Genomic DNA, 23,913 nt, shown 5'->3' with positions numbered 1-23,913 from the left:
TAACCTCCCCAGCGCTTAGAACAGTGCTTTGCACATAGTAAGCGCTTAATAAATGCCATCATTATTATTATTATGTGTTGCCAACTTGTACTTCCCAAGCGCTCAGGACAGTGCTCTGCACACAGTAAGCGCTCGATAAATACGATTGATTGATTGATTGATCGAACCGTAATCTTTAGGGCCCATTTTCCCCTCTGTTTCTTTGTATCGCTCTTCCTGACTGTCTTTTCTTTTCTTATTTTTTGTTTTTTGGTGGGGTTGGGGCTGCGTCAGCAGGGCACCAGTTGGCCGGTGCCGGGATCGGACCGAGTTTTGGGGCCAAGCCTCAAGAGACATCCCATCCACGACCGCTGACGATTTGGGGAATGGATCGCTTGGGCTCTTTCAGCAGTAAGTACAAAAAAAGTAGACTCCACATGATGCTTTTTTTTTTTAAATGGTGTATGTTAAGCGCTTACTATGTTCCAGGCACTTTACTGGACGCGGCGGGGAGATCCAAGCTAGTCAGGTTGGGCCCATCCGTGTCCCACGTGGGGCTCCCTGTCTTGAGAAGCAGCGTGGCTCAGTGGAAAGAGCCCGGGCTTTGGAGTCAGAGGTCATGGGTTCCAATCCCGGCTCCGCCCCTTGTCCGCTGGGTGACTTTGGGCAAGTCACTTCACTTCTCCAAGTGAAGTGAAGGATACAAGGTGATCACATTGTCCCACGTGGGGCTCAAAGTCTTCATCCCCATTTTACAGATGAGGCAACTGAGGCACAGAGGAGTGAAGTGACTTGCCCAAAGTCACCCAGCTGACGGTTGGCGGGGCCGGGATTTGAACCCATGACCTCTGACTCCCAAGCCTGTGCTCTTTCCATTGAGCCACGCTGCTTAGCACAGTGCTTTGCGCACACTAAGCGCTCAATAAATATGAATGAATAGAAGAGTACCCGGCTGGAACCTGGAAGACCCAGATTCTACTCCAAGCTCTGCAACCGGGCTGCTGTGTGACCTTGGGCAAGTCACCTCCCCTCTCCGAACCTCAGTTTCCTCATCTGCCAAATGGAGATAATAATATTTGCCTTTCTACTTACTCCACGGAGCTGCTGTGAGGGCCAAAATGTGAATAAAATGTGAATAAATATATATATATATATATCATCATCATCATCAATCGTATTTATTGAGCGCTTCCTATGTGCAGAGCACTGTACTAAGCGCTTGGGAAGTACAAATTGGCAGCATATAGAGACAGTCCCTACCCAACAGTGGGCTCACAGTCTAAAAGGGGAAGACGAAGAACAAAACCAAACATACTAACAAAATAAAATAAATAGAATAGATATGTACAAGTAAAATAAATAGAGTAATAAATATGTACAAACATATATACATATATACAGGTGCTGTGGGGAAGGGAAGGAGGTAAGATGGGGGGATGGAGAGGGGGACGAGGGTATAAATAAATATATATATTCCCAAATATATTTGGGAATAAAGGCGCTATACAGAAACCAAAGTAATGTCATCTTTAGAGAATGACCATTTATTGAGTGACTTGTCCGAGGACCCCGTTTGTTCTGGGGTGCTCAGGTTTTCCCTCAACGTCAGGTTTTCCCTGCTCCCTCCCCGGCACCCCGGTTTTTCAAAAAGTCAATATTTTGTGTTTTTCTCTTGCAGATGATCCCTCCGACAAGCCGCCTTGTCGGGGATGTTCTTCTTATCTCATGGAGCCTTACATCAAATGTGCCGAGTGCGGGCCGCCTCCTTTTCTCCTCTGCTTGCAGGTAACCCTAACCCTCCATCACGTGGGGTTTCTTGCCACAGGACGCCAAAGGTTGCACTCAGTTTCCCTATAACGCGCTGGGTATACTCGTGACAAATTCGTATTACGTGGGGTTGTCCGTCATAGTCAAAAAAAAGGACGCCCCGATGGGTACGTAACTCAAAAAAAGGTCGACGTCAGATCCGCAGCCACACTGGGCGGCGCTTAGTGGATAGCGCACGGGCCTAGGGGTCAGAAGGGGTTCTACTCCTTCATCCCCATTTTACAGATGAGGTAACTGAGGCCCAGGGAAGTTAAGTGGCGTGCTCGAGGTCACACAGCAAACCGGAGGCGGGATTAGAACCCACGTCCTCTGGTTCCCTCGTACTTCCCAAGCGCTTAGTCCAGTGCTCTGCACACAGTAAGCGCTCAATCAATACGATTGATTGTTTGATTGATTGTACTTCCCGAGCGCTTAGTATAGTGCTCTGTACTAAGATGAGGGAACTGAGGCCCGGAGAGCTTACTCTGCACACAGTAAGCGCTCAATCAATACGATTGATCGATTGATTTCCAAGCCCGGGCTCTTTCTGCTAAGCCAGCAGCAGTTCACAGTTAGCGGCAGCCAAATGTGTCCTGTCTCTTGCTACAGGGTCGTACGGATTAAGGCAGGGTAAAGTCACCCACAGGGAAGTTGTTGGAAAACATGGAAAACATGGAAAACATGTCAGTGACCTCTCGTTCCTCTTTTTCTGGCAGTGCTTCACCCGAGGATTTGAATACAAGAAGCATCAGAGCGATCACACATACGAAATTATGGTAACTGGATTTGGGGAGTTTCCTCTCATTATGAAAGGCCACGAAAACCTTGCCATTCCGTCCCACCTCGTTTCCCAAGTGTCTCGCTTTCCTCCCTGCGTCCAAGCCATCAGTCAGTGGTATTTATCATCATCATCATCATCAATCGCATTTATTGAGCGCTTACTGTGTGCAGAGCGCTGGACTAAGCGCTTGGGAAGTCCAAGTTGGCAACATCTAGAGACGGTCCCTACCCAACAGTGGGCCCACAGTCTAAAAGGGGGAGACGGACAACAAAACCAAACATACTAACAAAATAAAATAAATAGAATAGATATGTACAAGTAAAATAAATAGAGTAATAAATATGTACAAACATATATACATATATACAGGTGCTGTGGGGAAGGGAAGGAGGTAAGATGTGCAGAGCACTGTAGTAAGCTCTTGGGAAAGTACAAGACAGAAGCGTTGGAAGACATCATCATCATCATCAATCGTATTTATTGAGCGCTTACTGTGTGCAGAGCACTGGACTAAGCGCTTGGGAAGTACAAATTGGCAACATCTAGAGACAGTCCCTACCCAACAGTGGGCTCCCAGTCTAAAAGGGGGAGACGGAGAACAAAACCAAACATACTAACAAAATAAAATAAGTAGAATAGATATGGACAAGTAAAATAAATAAATAAAAAGAGTAATAAATATGTACAAACATATATACATATATACAGGTGCTGTGGGGAAGGGAAGGAGGTAAGATGTGCAGAGCACTATAGTAAGCTCTTGGGAAAGTACAAGACAGAAGCGTTGGAAGACATCATCACCATCAATCGTATTTATTGAGCGCTTACTTTGTGCAGAGCACTGTACTAAGCGCTTGGGAAGTACAAATTGGCGACATCTAGAGACAGTCCCTACCCAACAGTGGGCTCACAGTCTAAAAGGGGGAGACATGATCCCTGCCCACAAGGAGCTTACATTCCCGCTGGGGAGACAGATCCAATGATAGTTTCCTTAGGGAGCAAATGTCCATTGGTTCAGGGCTTCCTAATAATCTTATTTGGGAGCCCACCTAATAATAATAATAATAATAATGATGGCTTTATTAAGCGCTTACTATGTGCAAAGCACTGTTCTAAGCGCTGAGCACTGCTCTAGGCGCTGCATAATGCACCTAATCATCATCATCATCAATCGTATTTATTGAGCGCTTACTGTGTGCAGAGCACTGTACTAAGCGCTTGGGAAGTACAAATGGGCAACATATAGAGACAGTCCCTACCCAACAGTGGGCTCACATCTTACCTCCTTCCCTTCCCCACAGCATCTGTGTATATGTATATATGTTTGTACATATTTATTACTCTACTTATTTATTTATTTATTTTATTTGTACATATCTATTCTATTTATTTTATTTTGTTAGTATGTTTGGTCTTGTTCTCTGTCTCCCCCTTTTAGACTGTGAGCCCACTGTTGGGTAGGGACTCTCTCTATATGTTGCCAATTTGTACTTCCCAAGCGCTTAGTACAGTGCTCTGCACGTAGTAAGTGCTCAATAAATACGATTGATGATGATGATGACGATGATGATGATGATGAGTTATCTTATCAATCAGTCAGTCGAATTTATTGAGCACTTACGGTATGCAGAGCACTGTACTGAGCGCTTGGGAGAGTATACTATAACAATACAACCACTGAGCACGTAAGATAGAGAAGCGCATCGTGTTGGATACAAGCAACTTGGGTTAGATACAGTCCCTGCCCCTCATGGGGCTCACAGGCTTAATAATCCCCATTTTCCAGGTGAGGTAACTGAGGCACAGAGAAGCGAAGTGACTTGTCCAGGGTCACACACAACCGACAAGTTACAGAACCGGTGTTAGAAAGACTCTCGGGCCTGTGCTCTGTCCACTAGGCCAAATAAATAAACGTGGTACTTGTTAAGCGCTTACTATGTGCTGGGCAACGCTCTACATCATCATCATCATCATCAATCATATTTATTGAGCGCTTACTATGTGCAGAGCACTGTACTAAGCGCTTGGGAAGTACAAATTGGCAACATCTAGAGACAGTCCCTACCCAACAGTGGGCTCACAGACTAAAAGGGGAAGACGGAGAACAAAACCAAACATACTCACAAAATAAAAGAAATAGAATAGATATGGACAAGTAAAATAAATAAATAAATAGAGTAATAAATATGTACAAACATATATACATATATACAGGTATCATCAATCGTATTTATTGAGCGCTTACTATGTGCAGAGCACTGTACTAAGCACTTGGGAAGTACAAATTGGCAACATCTAGAGACAGTCCCTACCCAACAGCGGGCTCACAGTCTAAAAGGGGAAGACAGAGAACAAAACCAAACATACTCACAAAATAAAAGAAATAGAATAGATATGTACAAGTAAAATAAATAGAGTAATAAATACGTACAAACATATATCCATATATACAGGTATATATACTGGGTACACTCTGGGTACACTCTACACTCTGGGTACAAGGTAATCAGCATTTTTGGAGCATACTGGACATCTTTAATAATAATAATAACGATGGCATTTATTAAGCGCTTACTATGTGCAAAGCACTGTTCTAAGCACTGGGGGGGATACACGGTAATCAGGTTGTCCCATGTGGGGCTCACAGTCTTCATCCCCATTTTCCAGATGAGAGAACTGAGGCCCAGAGAAGTGAAGTGACTTGCCCAAAGTCACACAGCCGACAATTGGCAGAGCCGGGATTTGAACCCGTGACCTCTGACTCCAAAGTCCGAGCTCTTTCCACCGAGCCACGCTGCTTCTCCATCTCTGTGGTGCAGTTCACTGGCTGCCAACTATTACCATAAAAATTGATTCCCCATTCGGCAGGTTTCTAAGCTATTAAAACGTCTTGGCCTGGACCTAAATTGTTGTACCCTGAATTACTGCTATTATTCTTCCTCATTTTTAATCCACCAGAAACCCACAAAAAGACACTTTTGAGTGTTTCCAATGTTCTGGTTTTTAGTTACATATATCAGGGTAGTTCTTAATTTTAGGTGCATATTATAACTGGAAGTGTGATTTTTTTTTTTAATGGACCAGGTGGTTGTTTTTCCAGACTTGAAGACTTAGACAATTTAAGATTTTTTTTGAGACTTTTTTAGGTAACTTCTATCATTTTCCCAATGTTGCTTTTTGTGGAGTTGATCACGATATGGTAGATAAGGCGTTAAGCGCTTAGTGCAGTGCTCTGCACACAGTAAGTGCTCAATAAATACAATTGAATGAATGAATTAACCTACACGTTGGGATACCTGGGATCAAGGCTTCGCTCTACTATGTATGTACTATGTATGGTTCATACCTGGCATCAAGGCCTCGCTCTGCTATGTATGGTTCATACATGTAAGTAATAGTAATAATAATAATGGCATTTATTAAGCGCTTACTATGTGCAAAGCGCTTACAACAGGGGAGGTTACAACCACGGGGGGCTCACAGTCTTAATCCCCATTTTCCGGATGAGGTAACTGAGGCCCAGAGAAGTGAAGTGACTTGCCCAGAGTCACACAGCTGACAGTTGGCGGAGCCGGGATTGGAACCCGTGACCTCCGACTCCAAAGCCGGGGCTCTTTTCACTGAGCCCCGCTGCTTCTCCTGTGTATGGTTCACGTACCCATGGGCAAGTCACCTCAGTTTCCCCACCACGCCCACAGTGCCATTTTATTTTGATCGCCTGATGCTGTCGAATCGTCTCCGACCCATAGCGACAGCGTGGACGCAGCCCACCTCCCCCTGCAAATCATTCTGGTCGTGGATCCGGCGAGTTTTCTCGGTAAAAAATATGGAAATATTGCCTCCTTCGGTGCAGTAAACTTTAATCTCTGCCCTCGACTCGTTCCCGTATCGCTGCTTTCCAGCATGGGGGAGCTTTGACTTGTAGTAATCAATCAATCAATCAATCAATCAAAGCACTGTACTAAGCGCTTGGGAAATACAAGTCGGCAACACATAGAGACAGTCCCTACCCAACAGCGGGCTCACAGTCTAGAAGGGGGAGACAGAGAACAAAACCAAACATACTAACAAAATAAAATAAATAGAATAGATATGCACAAGTAAGATAAATAAATAAATAGAGTAATAAATAGGTACAAACAGAAGCCCTCAGTGAAAAGGGCACGAGCTTGGGAGTCAGAGATCGTGGGTTCTACTCCCGGCTCTGCCGCCTGTCTGCTGCGTGACCTTGGTCAAGTCACTTAACTTCTCCGGGCCTCGGTTCCCTCCTCTGTAAAATGGGGATTAAGACTGTCAGCCCCATGTGGGACAACCTGATTTCCCTGTATCTACCCCAGCGCTTGGAACAGTGCTTGGCACATAGTAAGCGCTTAACAGGTACCATCATTATTATTATCGTTCTTACCAGTTGACTGCCGGTGAAAGGGAAAACGGTGTAGCCGAAATGCTAGAGATACAACTGGCCCCAAACTCACTTCTAGATCCTTGGGAGTTCCCTTCATCAATCAATCAATCAATCAATAGTATTTATTGAGCGCTTACTGTGTGCAGAGCACTGTACTAAGCGCTTGGGAAGTACAAGGTGGCAACATATAGAGACGGTCCCTACCCAACAGTGGGCTCACAGTCTAAAAGGGGGAGACAGAGAACAAAACCAAACATACCAACAAAATATAATAAATAGAATAGATATGTACAAGTAAAATAAATAAATAAATAGAGTAATAAATATGTACAAACATATATACATATATACAGGTGCTGTAATCAATCGATCGTATTTATTGAGCGCTTACTGTGTGCAGAGCACTATACTAAGCGCTTGGGAAGTACAAGTTGGCAACACATAGAGACAGTCCCTACCCAACAGTGGGCTCACAGTCTAAAAGGGGGAGACAGAGAACAAAACCAAACGTACTAACAAAATAAAATAAATAGAATAGATATGTACAAGTAAAATAAATAAATAGAGTAATAAATATGTACAAACATATATACAGGTGCTGTGATCAATCAATTGTATTTATTGAGCGCCTACTGTGTGCAGAGCACTGGACTAAGCGCTTGGGAAGTACAAGTTGGCAGCATATAGAGACAGTCCCTACCCAACAGCGGGCTCACAGTCTAGAAGGGGGAGATAGAGAACCAAACCAAACATATAAACAAAATAAAATAAATAGAATAGATATGTACAAGTAAAATAAATAAATAAATAAATAAATAAATAAATAGAGTAATAAATATGTACAAACATATATACATATATACAGGTGCTGTAATCAATCAATTGTATTTATTGAGCGCCTGCTGTGTGCAGAGCACTGGACTAAGCACTTGGGAAGTACAAGTTGGCAGCATATAGAGACAGTCCCTACCCAACAGCGGGCTCACAGTCTAGAAGGGGGAGATAGAGAACAAAACCAAGCATATAAACAAAATAAAATAAATAGAATAGATATGTACAAGTAAAATAAATAAATAAATAAATAAATAAATAAATAAATAGAGTAATAAATATGTACAAACATATATACATATATACAGGTGCTGTAATCAATCAATTGTATTTATTGAGCGCCTGCTGTGTGCAGAGCACTGGACTAAGCACTTGGGAAGTACAAGTTGGCAACATATAGAGACGGTCCCTACCCAACAGTGGGCTCACAGTCTAGAAGGGGGAGATAGAGAACCAAACCAAACATATAAACAAAATAAAATAAATAGAATAGATATGTACAAGCAAAATAAATAGGGTAATAAATATGTACAAACATATACATATCTACAGGTGCTGTGGGGAAGGGAAGGAGGTAAGGCGGGGGGATGGAGAGGGGGGCGAGGGGGAGAGGAAGGAAGGGGCTCAGTCTGGGAATCTGTCAATTCACCACGTTCCGCTGAACGTTTTCATTTTGAAAAGTGGAAAAAAGCTGCTACGTCCCTAAGCGTATTGAGGACGCGTTAATAAGTAACGTGGCCCAGGGGAAAGAGCCCAGGTATGGGGGTCCGGACTCCTGGGTTCTAACTCCTGCTCTGCCATCTGCCAGTTATGTGACTCTGTTCAAGTCACTTAACTTCTCTGCCTCAGTTTCCTCATCTGTAAAATGGGGATTACCTGCTCTCATCATCAGTCGTATTTATTGAGCGCTTCCTGTGTGCAGAGCACTGTACTAAGCGCTTGCCCCCTTAGACTCTGAGCCCCTTTTGGGACATGTGCCATCTCTGACCCAGTTAGCTTCTCATCTACCCTAGTGCTTAGCACAAAGTAAGGGCTTGTTAAATACCACATTTGTTATTATTCATAGTATCTGTAGCATATCAAGGGTCTGTTGTTTCAAGTTTCTCACTACTGCTTAATAACATTTATTGGAGAAGCAGCGTGGCTCGGTGGAAAGAGCCCGGGCTTGGAAGTCAGAGGACGTGGGTTCTAATCCCGACTCCACCCCCTGTCTGCTGTGTGACCTTGGGCAAGTCACTTAACTTCTCCCTGCCTCCGTTCCCTCATCTGTAAAATGGGGATTAACACTGTGAGCCCCACTTGGGACAACCTGATCACCTTGTTCCTGCCCCCGCGCTTAGAACAGTGCTTGGCACATAGTAAGCGGTTAACAAGTACCATCGTTATTGTTGTCGTTATTAGAAAGGTTCGTGGTCAGTGGTAATAATAATAATAATGATGGTATTTGTTAAGCACTTACTATGTGCAAAGCGCTGTCCTAAGCGCTGGGGAGGTTACAGGTTGATCAGGTTGTCCCACGTGGGGCTCACAGTTTTAATCCCCATTTTACAGATGAGGTAACTGAGGCCCAGAGAAGTTAAGTGACTTGCCCAAAGTCACACAGAAACAAAGTAATTACCACAAATGCAATTCAGGGAATTCCACACACCACGATTTGGCATATCTACAGCACCTGTAGATATGTATATATGGTTGTACATATTTATTACTCTATTTATTTATTTATTTATTTATTTATTTATTTTGCTTGTACATTTCTATCCTACTTATTTTATTTTGTTGGTATGTTTGGTTCTGTTCTCTGTCTCCCCCTTTTAGACTGTGAGCCCACCGTTGGGTAGGGACTGTCTCTATGTGATGCCAGTTTGTACTTCCCAAGCGCTTAGTACAGTGCTGTGCACATAGTAAGCGCTCAATAAATACGATTGATTGATTGATTGATTGATCATTTAACGGAACACCGATTCTCTCACACCGGGGGGGGGGGGGGGGGGGTCCAGATTCTCTTTCCATCCCTAATCATGAGTTCTTGTCACATTCTTTCTGGGCAGACTTCAGACTTTCCTGTCCTCGATCCCACCTGGACAGCTCAGGAGGAAATGGCACTTCTGGAGGCCGTGATGGACTGCGGTTTTGGAAACTGGTGAGAGCTCAGTGTCTGGAATAATGCCTTCCGGTCACCTTTCTGGGAAGGAGGATGGACATAGGAACTTCAAAGGGGTGACTCCTGGGAGCCGACGAGTGATGCTTTTTTTTTATCCTGTAACGAGCCACGCTCTCTCTTTTTTTCCCCTCTCCTTTCCTCTCTCCCTTTCTCTCTCTCCATCTCTCCCTTCCTCCCTTATGAGAAACAGCATGATCTAGTAGCTAGAGCCCGGGCCCGGGGATCAGAAGGACCTGGGTTCGAATCCCAGCTCTGCCACTTGTTTGCTGTGTGACACTTGGGCAGGTTAGATAACTTTTCTCTACCACCGTCACCTCATCTGGAAAAATCAATCAATCGTATTTATTGAGCGCTGACTGTGTGCAGAGCACTGTACTAAGCGCTTGGGAAGTCCAAGTGGGCAACATATAGAGACAGTCCCTACCCAACAGTGGGCTCACAGTCTAAAAGGACTTGAGCCCTATGTGGGACAGGGACTGGGTTCAACGTGATGAACTAGTGTCTGCCCCAGTGCTTAGTACAGTGCCTGACACGCAGTAAGTGCTTAACAAATGTCACAATTATTATTATTATTATTCCCTCTCTTTATCTCCCTCTTCCAAATCCCTGCATGTGTCACAAAGGGGCCCAATGTTAGACCATTGCTGACAGAAGCAAACCATGCAGCCCCTTTCTGCCAATTGGAATTGTTTCATTTTTTCAACCAAAATTTATTCTCCTCCGTGCTTTTCTTGGCTATAGTTCAGTGTCAGAGCCAGAAAGAAATCGCTTGGCTGGCCTGTGATTCAATCACCGATTTTATGCAGGACGCTGTACAGAGCACTTGGAAGAGTACGGTAGAGCTAGAAGATGAGAGCCCTGTCCTCAAGATGCTTTCATTCTAAGGCGGGGGTGGAGGGGAAACACAGAAAATAATTTAGAGATAGGGGAAACGTGAGAGTGGAAATATGGATGAGGAAGTGTAAGCATTGAGGTAGAGCACTGTCCTAAGCTCTCAGAAAGAATATACCGGTGGGAATTAGACACAAACCCTGTTGTCCCCCAAGGAGCTCACAATATATGAATAATAGGTAGGGGAGAGAAGAGACTTCATCTGAGAAGGCCTCCTGAATCAATCAATCAATCTATCATATTTATTGAGCGCTTACTATGTGCAGAGCACTGTACTAAGCACTTGGGAAGTACAAATTGGCAACATATAGAGACAGTCCCTACCCAACATTGGGCTCACAGTCTAAAAGGGGGAGAAAAAGCAAACATACTAACAAAATAAAATAAATAGAATAGATATGTACAAGCAAAATAAATAAATAAATAAATAAATAGAGTAATAAATATGTACAACCATATATACATATATACAGGTGCTGTGGGGAAGGGAAGGAGCTAAGATGGGGGGGATGGAGAGGGGGACGAGGGGGAGAGGAAGGAAGGGGCTCAGTCTGGGAAGGCCTCCTGGAGGAGGTGAGCTCTCAGCACCTCCTGAAGGAGGTGGGATTTCAGAAAAGCTTTGAAATATGGGGGGAAAGCCATGGTCTGACCGATCTGAAGAGGAAGGAAGCGCCAGGCTGTCGAGAAAGGTCGGGAACAGATGGGTGGAGGTGAGAGAGTGGAGAACAAGCCGGTGACTAGAGTAGCTTGAGGGAAGTGAAGAGTGTAAATTGGGGTGCGGTGTGAGAAATGCGGGTAAGAGGGAGCAAATTGATGGGAGTGCCTTAAAGCCTGTAGCCAGATAGATCTGCTTGATGCAGAGAGGAATCAATCAATCAATCAATCGTATTTATTGAGCGCTTACTGTGTGCAGAGCACTGTACTAAGTGCTTGGGAAGTCCAAGTTGGCAACACATAGAGACAGTCCCTATGCAACAGTGGGCTCACAGTCTAAAACGGTAGGGAATGGGTAGCCATTGGAGGTTTCTGAAGAATGGAGAGACTTGTGCAGAACAATTTAGAGAAAAATGACTCGGGCAACGATATGAAATTAGTGTTGGAGAGATGTGGGGGTGTGGGGAGGGAGACAGACGCTAATGAGGGAGACAAATGAGGAAATCGATTCACCTGTGTAGTGTCTAGACTAGGGTGGTGGCAGTCTGGATAGGGAAGAAGGGGTGGATCTGGGAAATGTTATGTGGGGAGAAAGCAGCAGGATAATAAGCTCCCCTTTGTATTTTTTTTTTTGTCTTCTGAACAAGATTCCGGGTCAGTGCTCGGTAGAATTTGCAAGCATTCAGAGCCTCTGTTCTGAAAAGGAACATAGTTTCGGTGTCTGAGATGCTAAAGCCATGGGCCGCGTTCCCAGAGTTGCCACCAGCTTGCTAGCTGCCTTTGGCCCAGTCCTTTGACCTCTCGTCTCGTGGCCGAACGGGCTAATCCTCCCTGCGGCTTGTCTCCTGAGGTAGCAAGAGAGGTAATGAGCCTACGGGAATGATATTGAGACACGCTTCTGGCCGGCCCCAGGTGAAAAACCAATGTTATTGTCCAGAGTTCTGGAATTCAGTCATGGTTGCTGGGTGCGGAGCATTACACTAAGTGCTTGGGAGAGTACAGCGCAACGGTAAACAGACACATGCACTGCCCACAGTGAACTCAGAGTCGAGATGGGGAGACAGACATTAATATAAATAAATAAATTACAGATATGTACATAAGCGCTGTGGGGCTGGGAGTGGGGAGTGAATAAAGGGAACAAGTCAGGGTGATGCAGAAGGGAGTGGGAGAAGAAGAAAGTTGGCCTCTTGGAAGAGATGTGCCTTCAATAAGACTTGGAAGCGGGGGAGAATTGCAGTAGTCCTCCCAATCAATCAATCAATTGTATTTATTGAGCGCTTGCTGTGTGCAGAGCACTGTACTAAGCGCTTGGGAAGTCCAAGATGGCAACATCTAGAGACAGTCCCTACCCAACAGTGGGCTCACAGTCTTCCTTCCTCTCCCCCTCGTCCCCCTCTCCACCCCCCCCATCTTACCTCCTTCCCTTCCCCACAGCACCTGTATATATGTATATATGTTTGTACATATTTATTCCCCTATTTATTTATTTTACTTGTGCATATCTATTCTATTTACTTTATTTTGTTAGTAAGTTTGGTTTATGTTCTCAGTCTCCCCCTTTTAGACTGTGAGCCCGCTGTTGGGTAGGGACTGTCTCTATACGTTGCCAACTTGGACTTCCCAAGCGCTTAGTACAGTGCTCTGCACACAGTAAGCGCTCAATAAATACGACTGATGATGATGATAAAAGGGGGAGACAGAGAACAAAACCAAACATACTAAGAAAATAAAATAAATAGAATAGATAGGTCCAAGCAAAATAAATAAATAAATAAATAGAGTAATAAATCTGTAAGAGCTGGAGCAGCATTTCCCCGGAGGTAAGAGTGCTTTGCACCTAGTAAGCGCTTAATAAATGCCGTCATTATTATTTGTCGCCTCTTTGGAGCAGTCGAGAGGAGGTGAACTGATTATCTTCTCCCTCAGAGTTCCCTGGGTAGGGCGGGCAGCCGAAACTAGCCCTCAATCAATCAATCAATCAATCGTATTTATTGAGCGCTTACTGTGTGCAGAGCACTGTACTAAGCGCTTGGGAAGTACAAGTTGGCAACATATAAAGACAGTCCCTACCCAGCAGTGGGCTCACAGTCCCTCATCCCTTACAGGCTCTGAAGGAAAGTTAATAAGAATAATAATAATAACGGTACTTGTTGAGAGTCAGAATAATGGGAGTCAGAGGTCATGGGTTCAAATCCCAGCTCCGCCAATTGTCAGCTGTGTGACATTGGGCAAGTCACTTAACTTCTCTGGGCCTCAGTTACCTCATCTGTAAAATTCACTCGTTCAATCGTATTTATTGAGCGCTTACTGTGTGCGGGGCACTGTACTGAGCGCTTGGGATGTACAGGTTGGCGACATATAGAGACGGTCCCTACCCAACAGTGGGCTCACAGTCTAAAAGGGGGTTGGAGATTAAGACTGTGAGCCACGTGTCACGTGGGACAACCTGATCGCCTCGTATCCGCCCCAGCGCTTAGAACGGTGCTTTGCACATAGTATGCGCTTAACAAATGCTATCGTGAATTAATTGTTAAGTGTTTATTAGGTGCCAAGCGCTGTCCTAAGCACTACGGTAGTTACAAGGTAATCCGGTTGGACACAGTCCCTGTCCCACATAGGGCGCACATTCTTAATCCCCATTTCGCAGCTGAGGGAAATGAGGCCCAGAGAACTCAGTGAGTTGCCCAAGGTCACACGGCAGACGTGTGGCAGAGCCGGCATTATAATTCAGATCCTTCTGAGTTAATAATAATAATTATGGCATTAATTAAGTGCTTACTATGTGCAAAGCACTGTTCTAAGCGCTGGGGAGGTTACAAGTCTTTTCCCAAAAGGACTGTGAAATAACTAGGCGTTAGCACCTCCCTGTAGACTAAAAAGACAGATAAATTAGTTTTCCTTTGATTAGGAGCTACGATAACACATTCATCTAACGGTTACAGAATCAAAACATAATAATGATGGCATTAATTAAGCGCTTACTATGTGCCAAGCACTGTTCTAAGCGCTGGGGAGGTTACAAGTCTTTTCCCAAAAGGACTGTGAAATAACTAGGCGTTAGCACCTCCCTGTAGACTAAAAAGACAGATAAATTCCAGTATGATACTCCATCCATCTTTTGGACTGTGAGCCCACTGTTGGGTAGGGACCGTCTCTATATGTTGCCAACTTGGACTTCCCAAGCGCTTAGTACAGTGCTCTGCACACAGTAAGCGCTCAATAAATACGATTGATTGATTGACTGATTGATCCACTAAGCCACGCTGCTTCCGCTCCCAGGACTATCAGTCTCTGAGCCTGGATTGGGGACTTTATCTCCTCAACCCGAGGAGAGAAGCATCGTGGCTTGGTGGAAAGAGCCCGGGCTTTGGAGTCAGTGGTCATGGGTTCGAATTCCGGCTCTGCCGCATGTCTGCTGTGTGACCTTGGGCAAGTCACTTAACTTCTCTGAGCTTCAGTTACCTCATCTGTAAAATGGGGATTGACTGTGAGCCCCACGTGGGACAGCATGATCACGCTGTATCCCCCCCAGCGCTTAGAACAGTGCGTTGCACATACTAAGCGCTTAACAAATGCCATTATTATTATTATTATTATTATTATTATCTCCTCCACAATGCTCTGGTACCAGCCAGGGGCTTTGGGGGCCCCCGCTAGTGTTCAGGAGAGCACTTCTTCCTCCAGGAAGCCACCGAGAAGCAGCGTGGCTCGGTGGAAAGAGCCCGGGCTTTGGAGTCAGAGGTCATGGGTTCAAATCCTGGCTCTGCCAATTGTCAGCTGTGTGACTTTGGGCAAGTCACTTCACTTCGCTGGGCCTCAGTTACCTCATCTGGAAAATGGGGATTAAGACTGTGAGCCCCCCTTCCCTTCCCCACAGCACCTGTATATATGTATATATGGTTGTACATATTTATTACTCTATTTATTTATTTATTTATTTATTTTACTTGTACATTTCTATCCTATTTATTTTATTTTGTTGGTGTGTTTGGTTCTGTTCTCTGTCTCCCCCTTTTAGACTGTGAGCCCACTGTTGGGTAGGGACTGTCTCTATGTGTTGCCAATTTGGACTTCCCAAGCGCTTAGTACAGTGCTCTGCACATAGTAAGCGCTCAATAAATACGATTGATTGATTGATTGACAGCCTGATCGCTTTGTAACCTCCCCAGCGCTTAGGACAGTGCTCTGCACATAGTAAGCGCTTAATAAATGCCATTATTATTATTATTATTATGCCCCTCACGCCACACTCTCTCCAAGCCCCTTCCCTTCAGAGTTCCATCCTCAGTTTGCCCCTATACTCAGAATGAAAACTTTGCTTATATTCTTATATTTCATGCTGATTCCTTGGAACCTGAGATTCAACAGAGGCCTGTCCTAATATCATCATCATCATCAATCGTATTTATTGAGCGCTTACTATGTTCAGAGCACTGTACTAAGCGCTTGGGAAGTACAAATTGGCAATATCTAGAGACAGTCCCTACCCAACAGTGGGCTCACAGTCTAAAAGGGGGAGACAGAGAACAAAACCAAACATACTAACAAAATAAAATAAATATATATCTACTGCCGGTGCTTCTCTGGTAGTAAGGGAGTAGTACTGTGGCCTAGTGAATCAGAAGGATCTGAGTTCTGATCCTGCCTCTGCCATTCTTCTGCTAGGTGACCTTGAGCAAGTCATTTCTCTTCTAATAATAATAATGATAATAATAATGTTGGTATCCTTGAGCAAGTCACTTCTCTTCTAATAATAAAAATAATGTTGGTATTTGTTAAGCGCTTACTATCATCATCATCAATCGTATTTATTGAGCGCTTACTATGTGCAGAGCACTGTACTAAGCGCTTGGGAAGTACAAATTGGCAACATCTAGAGACAGTCCCTACCCAACAGTGGGCTCACAGTCTAAAAGGGGGAGACAGAGAACAAAACCAAACATACTAACAAAATAAAATAAATATATATCTACTGCCGGTGCTTCTCTGGTAGTAAGGGAGTAGTAGTGTGGCCTAGTGAGTCAGAAGGATCTGAGTTCTGATCCTGGCTCCGCCATTCTTCTGCTAGGTGACCTTGAGCAAGTCACTTCTCTTCTAATAATAATAATAATAATAATAATAATAATAATAATAATAATAATAATAATAATGTTGGTATCCTTGAGCAAGTCACTTCTCTTCTAATAATAAAAATAATGTTGGTATTTGTTAAGCGCTTACTATCATCATCATCAATCGTATTTATTGAGCGCTTACTATGTTCAGAGCACTGTACTAAGCGCTTGGGAAGTACAAATTGGCAACATCTAGAGGCAGTCCCTACCCAACAGTGGGCTCACAGTCTAAAAGGGGGAGACAGAGAACAAAACCAAACATACTAACAAAATAAAATAAATATATATCTACTGCTGGTGCTTCTCTGGTAGTAGGGGAGTAGTAGTGTGGCCTAGTGAGTCAGAAGGATCTGAGTTCTGATCCTGCCTCCGCCATTCTTCTGCTAGGTGACCTTGAGCAAGTCATTTCTCTTCTAATAATAATAATAATTATAATGTTGGTATCCTTGAGCAAGTCACTTCTCTTCTAATAATAATAATGTTGGTATTTGTTAAGCGCTTACTATGTGCCAAGCACTGTTCTAAGCACTGGGGGGGATACGAGGTCATCAAGGTTGTCCCACGTGGGGCTCACAATCTTAATCCCCATTTTACAGATGAGGGAACTGAGGCCCAGAGAAGTGAAGTGACTTGCCCAAAGTCACACAGCTGAGAAGGGGCAGAGCCGGGATTAGAACCCACGACCTCTGACTCCCAAGTCCGGGCTCTTTCCACTGAGCCACGCTGCCTCCTCAGTTACCTCATCTGTAAAATGGGGATTAAGACTGTGAGAACCATGTGGAACATGGACTGAGGCCGACCTGATTACTTTGTATCTACCCCGGCGTTTAGAACAGTTTGTAGCACCTAGTAAGCACTTAATAAATACCATTTAGAGAAGCAGCATGGCTCATTGGAAAGGGCATGGGCTTTGGAGTCAGAGGTCATGGGTTCAAATCCCAGCTCTGCCAATTGTCAGCTGTGTGACTTTGGGCAAGCCACCTCACTTCTCTGGGCCTCAGTGACCTCATCTGTAAAACGGGGATGAAGACTGTGAGCCCCAAGTGGGACAACCTGATCACCTGGTATCCTCCCCAGCGCTTAGAACAGTGCTTTGCACATAGTAAGCGCTTAACAAATGCCATCATTATTATTATTATTATTATTTTAAAAAGCAGGGTGTGGGTTGATGGTACTGAGAGAAGCAGTCTCTCAGTCATGGATTCTAATCCCGGCTTCTCCGCTTGTCTGCTGTGTGACCTTGGGCAAGTCACGTCCCTTCTCTGGGCCTCGTCTGTAAAAATGGGGATCGACGAGTATCGTTACTAATAACGACGTCTTCAGCTCTTAAGTGTCAGTTCGCCTTTAAATGAGGAACAACCAAACCGTACTCCCCCTTACCGCCGACGGGCCCGCAACCTTGGTGTCATCCTCGACTCCGCTCTCTCATTCACCCCTCACATCCAAGCCGTCACCAAAACCTGCCGGTCTCAGTTCCGCAACATTGCCAAGATCCGCCCTTTCCTCTCCCTCCATACCGCTACCCTGCTCGTTCAAGCTCTCATCCTATCCCGTCTGGACTACTGCACCAGCCTTCTCTCTGATCTCCCATCCTCGTGTCTCTCTCCACTTCAATCCATACTTCATGCTGCGGCCCGGATTATCTTTGTCCAGAAACGCTCTGGGCATGTTACTCCCCTCCTCAAAAATCTCCAGTGGCTACCAATCAATCTGTGCATCAGGCAGAAACTCCCCACCCTGGGCTTCTAGGCTGTCCATCCCCTCGCCCCCTCCTACCTCACCTCCCTTCTCTCCTTCTCCAGCCCAGCCCGCACCCTCCGCTCCTCTGCCGCTAATCTCCTCACCGGGCCTCGTTCTCCCCTGTCCCGCCGTCGACCCCCGGCCCACGTCATCCCCCGGGCCCGGAATGCCCTCCCTCTGCCCCTCCGCCAAGCTCGCTCTCTTCCTCCCTTCAAGGCCCTGCTGAGAGCTCACCTCCTCCAGGAGGCCTTCCCAGACTGAGCCCCTTCCTTCCTCTCCCCCTCGTCCCCCCTCCATCCCCCCATCTTACCTCCTTCCCTTCCCCACAGCACCTGTATATATGTATATATGGTTGTACATATTTATTACTCTATTTATTTATTTGTTTATTTATTTTACTTGTACATTTCTATCCTATTTATTTTATTTTGTTGGTATGTTTGGTTTTGTTCTCTGTCTCCCCCTTTTAGACTGTGAGCCCACTGTTGGGTAGGGACTGTCTCTATGTGTTGCCAATTTGTACTTCCCAAGCGCTTAGTACAGTGCTCTGCACATAGTAAGCGCTCAATAAATACGATTGGTTGATTGATTGATTGACTGAAAGAGCTGCCTCCTCCTTTCTCAAGGCAAGACGTGGCCAACCAGATGTGCACAAAAGGCAAGGAGGAATGCGAGAAACACTACATGAAGCATTTCATCAATAACCCCCTCTTCGCGTCCACCTTGTTGAACCTGAAGCAGGCGGAGGAGGCGAAGGCGGCCGACACAGCCATTCCGTTCCAGTGTAAGTAGCCGCCGTCGCGAGGACCCTCGGCTTGCCCTCGGGCCTCTCGGTCTAGTAGTTTCCAAACCATTCCTCGTCGGAAGATTATAAGAGGACCCTCGGCTTGCCCTCGGGCCTTTCGGCCTAGTAGTTTCCAAACCAATCCTCGGCGGAAGATTATATTTATTTATTTTACTTGTACATATCTATTCTATTTATTTTATTTTGTTAGTATGTTTGGTTTTGTTCTCTGTCTCCCCCTTTTAGACTGTGAGCCCACTGTTGGGCAGGGACTGTCTCTATATGTTGCCAACTTGTACTTCCCAAGCGCTTAGTACAGTGCTCTGCACACAGTAAGCGCTCAATAAATACGATTGATGATGATGATGATGATGATTATAAAGTATCTGAACGCAGTAGTGAGAGAGAGGGGTCTTTTGTTAACCTCAACCTTCGCGTCTGTCAGGCTCAGTACAGTGACCCATCTTGCAGAGCCCCGGGGAGAGCTTGGGTTGAAGTGCGGTCGAAATTTATCATCATCATCAATCGTATTTATTGAGCTCTTACTGTGTGCAGAGCACTGTACTAAGCGCTTGGGACAGTCCCTACCCAACAGTGGGCTCACAGTCTAAAAGATTTATCACCTATGGGTTGCTTGCAATTTCTGATTAAATATCACTCGCTCTGGTAAAGCCAGGACCACGGACCAGTCTGTGGTATCCTTCCACCGTCACCAGCGGCATTCATGATTTTTTTATTTTTCGACTCCAGGAGTCGAGGGACTCCCGGGCCCTCTCGATTTAGCAAAAGTAGAAACTTGAGGAATTATAAATGGGGCATCGTTCCCAAAGTTATGGGAAGACGCCTGCATACTTCTCCTTCCCTCGAGCTCCTTAGCAAGTAGCATTACCACTGCGTGAGTAGGCTTTCAATCCGTCAATCAGTGGTATTTGTTTAGCGCTCAAAAGAGAGTATTAAGTGCGTGAGAGAATAAAGTACAACAGAACTGGAGACACATTTTCTGCCCACCTCTAGCTTACAGTCTAGAGGGGGAGACAGCCGTTAATATAAACAAGTTACGGATGTAATAATCACATTTATTAAGCACTTACTTCCCTCTCCGGGTCACACCTGGAGGGCTCCCAATATTCTACCGGTCTCGGCTTTAGGAGGGAGAGTCAAGCAGAAGCATATCCATTTCATTCCTAGCTTGGGAGTGGAAGACAATCTGCTACAAGTCAAAACTCACCCTTGTTGGGCAGCAGCGGGAGAGAATTGAGGGTGGAGACTCAAGTTTACCGCGCGGAAGGAGGCAATGGTAAACCGCTTCCGTATTTTTACCAGGAAAACCCTATGGATCCACTGCCACATTAACGATTGCAGATGGAAGTGGGGCGGCGTTCTGGGAGAGATGTGTCCGTGGCGGCGCTACGGGTCGCAGATGCCTTGACGGCCTAAGACAAGCACTTACTAAGTGTCAGGCACTGAACTAAGCGCTGGGGTGGAGACAAGCAAATCAGGCTGGGCACGGTCCCTGTCCCGTGTGGGGTTTACAGTCTCAATTCCCATTTCGCAGAAGAGGTCACTGAGGCAGCACGGAGAAGTGAAGCGACTTGCCCGAGATCACACAGCAGGCACGCGGCAGAGCCGGGATTCGATCCAAATGCACAGACGAGGCGGAAGGGAAAGGGAGGCGGGGAAAAGAGGGCTTAATTGGGTGAGGCCTCGGGGAGGAGATGTGACCTTAGTAAAGCTTCGAAGGTGTGAAGTGAAAAGGAAATTCAAGTGGCCTGGAGCAATAGACGGAAAACGGCCCCTTGGGAATGAAAGGGAGGAGCAGGGATGGATATTTGAGAATTCTGGAGTTTCGACTGAGGGAGTTCTTTCACAGACTTCAGCTCAGTTTTGAGCTTTTTCCGTGATCCCTTAGCCGCATTGCTACTCTTTAAAAGATGATCTAAAGGTAACACATTTTCCTTAGGGAGCAGGGAAGGACATCAGAATAAGCTCTGACTATTTCTGGTCACTTTTCCATTCATTTTTCGGTCTTTCTCCCTTTATTGACCCTGTCAGGTTCACTCTCCTGTGATATACGTTAGGCATTTCCTTTTTCTGTCAACATTGTATGAAATGAATTAATAAAACCTGAAACTCTTCCAGCGACAGATGATCCGCCCCGGCCAACCTTTGACTCCCTGCTTTCCCGGGACATGGCGGGATATATGCCAGCCCGAGCAGACTTCATTGAGGTAAGGGATCCACTCGCTTTTTTCACAAGAATGAGGAGCCTGCTAAGATTAATCCATCCATCAGTCGTATATATTGAGCGCTTACTGAGTTCAGAGCGCCATCCAAAGCGCTTGGGAGACCCATTCCCTGTCCACAGCGAGATCCCCAGCTCCAAAACTCAGACCAAAAATCCACTTCCGAGAGCCGAGTATTGGAAGTTGGGCTCCACGCTCATCCCGCTCACAAATGTAAACCTTCCTGCTTTGTCTTCATCTTCCTGAACATCAAGAGAACTTTCATCAAGAAGAATCTGTCACAGGAAGGACCATAACTGTAGGTCTCTGTCCGTCCCGTTCCCCAGATGAAATTCAGATTAACAGCATTTCCCTCAGCCGTATTCCCAAATACTTTCCATCTTGCCCCATTTTTTTTTCTAATTTTTCAGAAAGGACTTCTGTTTATTTACAGCTCACTGTGGGCAGGGAATGTATCTGCCATATTGTAATATTGTACTCTTCCAAGTACTTAGAACAGTGCTGTGCACACAGTAAGCACTCAATAAATACATATTTATTACTCTATTTATTGATTTATTTTACTTGTACAAATCTATTCTATTTATTTTATTTTGTTAATGTGTTTGGTTTTGTTCTCTGTCTCCCCCTTCTAGACTGTGAGCCCACTGTTGGGTAGGGACCGTCTCTATATGTTGCCAACTTGGACTTCCCAAGCGCTTAATACAGTGCTCTGCACACAGTAAGCGCTCAATAAATATGATTGATTGATTGATTGATCGACTCCTCCTAGTTCTACTGATCTCTTTACTACCACCACTGAGCATTTTAACTGGTTCAAGGCCCCACTGAATCATCCTCCATTTTCTTGGGAGCACTAGGAGAATGCGGATGCTTTCCCTAGAAATTAATAATGACTGTGGTATTTGTTAAGTGCTTACTGTGTGCCAGGCACTGTACTAAGCGAGCAAATCGGGTTGGACACAGTCCCTGTCATCATCATCATCATCAATTGTATTTATTGAGCGCTTACTGTGTGCAGAGCACTGTACTAAGCGCTTGGGAAGTACAAGTTGGCAACATATAGAGCCAGTCCCTACCCAACAGTGGGCTCACAGTCTCAATCCCCATGTTCCAGATGAGGTGACTGAGGCCCAGAGAAGTCAAGCGACTTGCCCAAGGTCACTCAGCCGACACGTGGCGGAGCCGGGATTAGAACCCACGACTCAGAATAAGCTCTGAATATTTCTGGTCACTTTTCCATTCATTTTTCGGTCTTTCTCCCTTTATTGACCCTGTCAGGTTCACTCTCCTCTGAAATACGTTAGACATTTCCTTTCATTTTTCGGTCTTTCTCCCTTTATTGACCCCGTCAGGTTCACTCTCCTCTGAGATACGTTAGGCATTTCCTTTTTCTGACCACCCACTACGAGCTCCTGCTAGGTGGTTTCCCCCTGTTTATCAAGTATCAAAATCACGGACGCGATCCAGGAAGTTACTGAACCGGGGGCTCTTCTCTTCACAGGAATTTGACAATTATGCAGAATGGGACCTGCGAGACATAGATTTTGTGGAGGACGACTCGGACGTCTTACACGGTAAGGTCTGAACCTCGGGTCAAAGGATGGGTGCGCGGAGGGTGAGTGTGTCGATGTTACGCCAAAAATTGGGACGCCACAGTTTTTTGACACTATAGTCTTGGCCTGGTCCAGGAACCTGCATAAAACTAGGCTCTGGATACTTTGTTACTTCGAACCGGGTTGATTTGTCACCATTTCTGCTCACATTTCAGAGTTGACATTAGGCCCCAGGCAAACGATACCAAGATTCCTATAGTTCGATCTGCTCATATCCGACGGACAGTTGCTCGCCCCGCCTTCAAAGTCCGATCGACGGCACATCTCCTCTAAGACCTCCTTCCATCATCAATCGTATTTATTGAGCGCTTACCGTGTGCAGAGCACTGTACTAAGCGCTTGGGAAGTCCAAGTTGGCAACATATAGAGACAGTCCCTACCCAACAGTGGGCTCACAGTCTAAAAGACTTTCCTCTTCACCCCCTCCCTTCAGTGCAACCCTGACTTTCTGCCTTTACTCATCTCCCCGTCCCAGCACCGCAGTGCTGACGTTTATATCTATAATCTCTTTATTTACCCATATTTATAGCTCGTCTCCCCATCTAGACTGTAAACTCACTGAGGGCAGGGAGTTGGTGTGTTTGTCACATTGTGTTCTCCCAAGCGCTTAGTACGGTACTGTGCACCCAGTAAGCACTCAGTAAATTCGAATGAATGAACATCCTGATGGCAAATTTAATAAACTGCCCCCACGGGAAAAAGGAATCGGTCTGCAGCGGGAGGAATGCCAAGGCCAGAAGGTTCTGGATCCTTTTATTATTTAGAACCGTGTTGATTATTAAACATTTCTGCTCACATTGCAGAGGTGACACCCTAATTATTGGGGGTTTGGTTGCATCCATGCGTGATACCAAAGGGCTCTTAAAAGAGTGGGTTGTTAGAAACACGATAAATTGGTATTT

General features: G+C 45.3%; 1 protein-coding gene across 1 annotated transcript in view; it reads left to right on the top strand.

The window, feature by feature from the left end:
• Positions 1–285: 285 nt before the first annotated feature.
• Positions 286–23,913, top strand: part of TADA2A (transcriptional adaptor 2A) — a 67,671-nt gene continuing 44,043 nt past the window's right edge. The window contains exons 1-7 of the mRNA XM_038759218.1: positions 286–390; positions 1,658–1,764; positions 2,502–2,561; positions 9,854–9,945; positions 18,995–19,152; positions 21,292–21,380; positions 22,900–22,972. Of these exons, the coding sequence (XP_038615146.1) occupies positions 366–390; positions 1,658–1,764; positions 2,502–2,561; positions 9,854–9,945; positions 18,995–19,152; positions 21,292–21,380; positions 22,900–22,972 (604 nt within the window). The 5' untranslated portion in view covers positions 286–365. The remainder of the gene's footprint in view (positions 391–1,657; positions 1,765–2,501; positions 2,562–9,853; positions 9,946–18,994; positions 19,153–21,291; positions 21,381–22,899; positions 22,973–23,913) is intronic.

This window comes from Tachyglossus aculeatus, chromosome 17 (genome assembly GCF_015852505.1).
Source record: "Tachyglossus aculeatus isolate mTacAcu1 chromosome 17, mTacAcu1.pri, whole genome shotgun sequence".
NCBI classification, from domain to species: domain Eukaryota; kingdom Metazoa; phylum Chordata; class Mammalia; order Monotremata; family Tachyglossidae; genus Tachyglossus; species Tachyglossus aculeatus.
Note: the sequence above shows the minus strand (reverse complement) of the source record. Positions and strands in the feature narration are given on the sequence as shown.